Raw genomic sequence first — 2753 nt, forward strand, 5'->3', positions numbered from 1 at the left:
ACTTCATTTTTTCCTCTAATATTTGGTAAAGATAAACACATTCAGATTTGCACCTCAGTGAATTCAGACAGGATTTAGTTCTGAGTGTGCATGAATATTGTGTGAAATATTGTTTGCTGCAGTTTTAGAAATGTTTGTGTATATAAAACTAGAGGTTACAAAGTGAAATGAAATTAAATGGGTTCTTAATGGGTTCTGAATAAGGTTATAGAAGCAGCTTAGAATAAATATTTTCTAGGTCATTTGCCTCTTCTAAGAATTTTAATGTCTCACATTCATTCTTCTTCTTTGGTAGTAAAGTCGTCCTTACACTTTGTTTGCAACAGAAACTCCTAGAAGCCCACGAGGAGCAGAACAGCGAGGCGTTCACGGAGGCGGTCAAGGAGTTCGACTCAGTGTCCCGTCTGGACCAGTGGTTGACCACGATGCTGCTCCGCATCAAAAAGACCATCCAGGGAGACGCTGGGGACCTGAAATAGACACATTTGGATAGAGGGGAGAAAGGGAGGGAGACAGGGGGATAGTGGGAAAAGAGGGTGGTAAAGAGAGATGAAAGATCAGGGTACAGGGGGGGTTTAATTAAATCGAAGGAAAGGAGAATGATGGGGAGGGAAACGTGTTTTAGTGGGAAAGGAGATAGACAAAGAGGCAGAAAAATAAAGGGGGGGGGGGGTTTAAGGGAGGGAGGGTGGGACAGAGGCAGTTTACAATTGTAGATATCAGTCTGCATGTGACCCCCAACAAGCTAAGCATCACCTTCAAACCACCTTTAGATGACCCCCGTGTCCCCCGTCCTACAGTATTGCTCTCGTAACACTGGACAGAAACTGAAGAGTGGGAAGGAACAAAGAGTGTGTATGTGTGTGCGTGTGTGTGCGCGTGTGTGTGTGCGTGTGTGTGTGCGCGCACTGCAGTAAGGTGAATTATACTATTTGATGGGAGAGTGTGCAACTTATATGAGATTTAAGGATATATGTTATTGTAAAGGGATAATAATGTTATTTATGAGATTCTTGGTATTTATTGTCAATACTGAAAATATTATTTATTGTTTATTATGGTGCTCAGTGTTACGATTTGTCTTAATATCTTAGGTATTAGCCCCTCTGCTCTCCTCTTTTTTTCCCCCTTTACTTCTTCTCTTCATCTGTTCTTCCTCCTTCTCTTCCTGTCTCCCCTCGTCCTCTCCCCACCCCCACACCCCGTCAAGTCAGTGAAATCACCCATCGTGACTGGTTGGTTCTTTGTGTTCGGGGGCTAGCGGCTGGTCGGTGCAGTTTGCCACCAGTGCTAACTTCCCCGTCACTGCCTTGTTTGTGCATGTCTGTTGTCATGTTGATGTAAGTGTTCTCCGTGTCGTGCTAATGTGTGAAGAACATACATGTAGCCTGGTATCATTTGTGTGGAATCAGTAAATATGTACCTCAGATACCGAGTTGAAATAAAAACACCATCGCTCCAGATATCTGACTGATCTCTGGTGTTTTTGGGCGCAGAACATGGATATACTCACATTAAAAGGATGAAATTTAAATTTCCCATAATGTAGCCCTACACATCAACATAAATTTAGAGTGTCTTAATTTCATACTTTAATTGTATTCACTTTAAAATCTGAGGGGACAAGCTACTTAAATACACCTTAAATAAATTGATTATATCCTCTTGATTAATCTTTTTTTTTTGCAATGAAAGGCTAACGAGTGTAAACAACATTTAAAGCTGTAGTCTTTTTTCTCAGAGGATCCCGCTCAGTTGTTTTATCCCTTTAAATGAATTAATCATGCACATTTAATATGCTGTCTGATGGTCTTTGGGTAATGTAAGTGGGGGCTGAGGGAGTCCTCTACTCTAGGACCTGGTGGTGAACTTTTAACCTTGCTGCAGAGCAGAGCACAGCAACAACTACAGTGTAAAATCATGGTTAAATAAAAACTGTGATTGCTCAGGTATGTTGTGCTCCTGAGCTCGTGACAGCACGTGGAGTCCTTAGTTGGAATAATGTCCTGATGTGTTAGCTCTTCAAGTCATATAGCAGATTTATTAGCAAGTGCAAGTATATTCCACAACCACAAGAGGGTGTACTTTCATTAACAATGAGGTTGAACAATAGGTCCTGATGAGTGAATATTACATAATGCTGTAATAATGACCAGAGGTGGGTAGTAACGCGCTACATTTACTCCGTAAGAGAGAGTGAAGGCGTTATTGGCATCTGTATCTGGCTCAGGTCCTGAAAAAGGGTAACAGAGGATGCTGAATCTCTTGAGAGAATGTAAAGACCTGCTCCGTGCACTTCAGTGCACGGCTAGAATCTCCTACAGTCATGTAAAGCTGGTGAAGCAACAGCATGATGAACATGAATCGAAGCGTGTATCTCACGGTCAGGTCTACCGTGGGTCCATTACAGATGCGTCACAGTTCGTAGCGATCATAGCCACGCCTCTCTCACCACAAAATGGCGAGCCTGAAAACTGTACTACTGACGTCCACTGAAGTGTTGCGTACGCATGACAGGAGGCAGGCTGTAGGCAGCAGCGCGAGAGCACAACCAAGGATCCTAGTACAACCGCTAAAACGTCTGTGCCGAGACAACCTAATAGTTCGAACCACCGTGAGATGATGTTTGTCAGCGTCGTTGCAACGACTTGATTATACTCTTAGCTTCGAGAGGCCAAACATTGCTACAGAGCTATCTCCACGCGGCTAACGAAAGTAGTTGCGAGCTCGGGCATCAACCCGCATTGGCTCTT

The 2753-nt window shown here is 43.2% G+C and overlaps 1 protein-coding gene across 2 annotated transcripts in view; it reads left to right on the forward strand.

The window, feature by feature from the left end:
- The window catches only part of LOC111227430 (beta-soluble NSF attachment protein), a 7760-nt gene extending 7113 nt beyond the window's left edge, over window positions 1-647 (forward strand). For both annotated transcript variants that reach the window (XM_022752898.1, XM_022752900.1), the window contains one exon: window positions 327-647. In XM_022752898.1, coding sequence (XP_022608619.1) covers window positions 327-479 — 153 coding nt within the window. In that variant the 3' untranslated portion in view covers window positions 480-647. The remainder of the gene's footprint in view (window positions 1-326) is intronic.
- The last annotated feature ends 2106 nt before the right edge of the window (window positions 648-2753 follow it).

The sequence above is a fragment of the Seriola dumerili genome, unplaced genomic scaffold (genome assembly GCF_002260705.1).
Source record: "Seriola dumerili isolate Sdu_G_001 unplaced genomic scaffold, Sdu_1.0 BDQW01000187.1, whole genome shotgun sequence".
Taxonomy (NCBI): domain Eukaryota; kingdom Metazoa; phylum Chordata; class Actinopteri; order Carangiformes; family Carangidae; genus Seriola; species Seriola dumerili.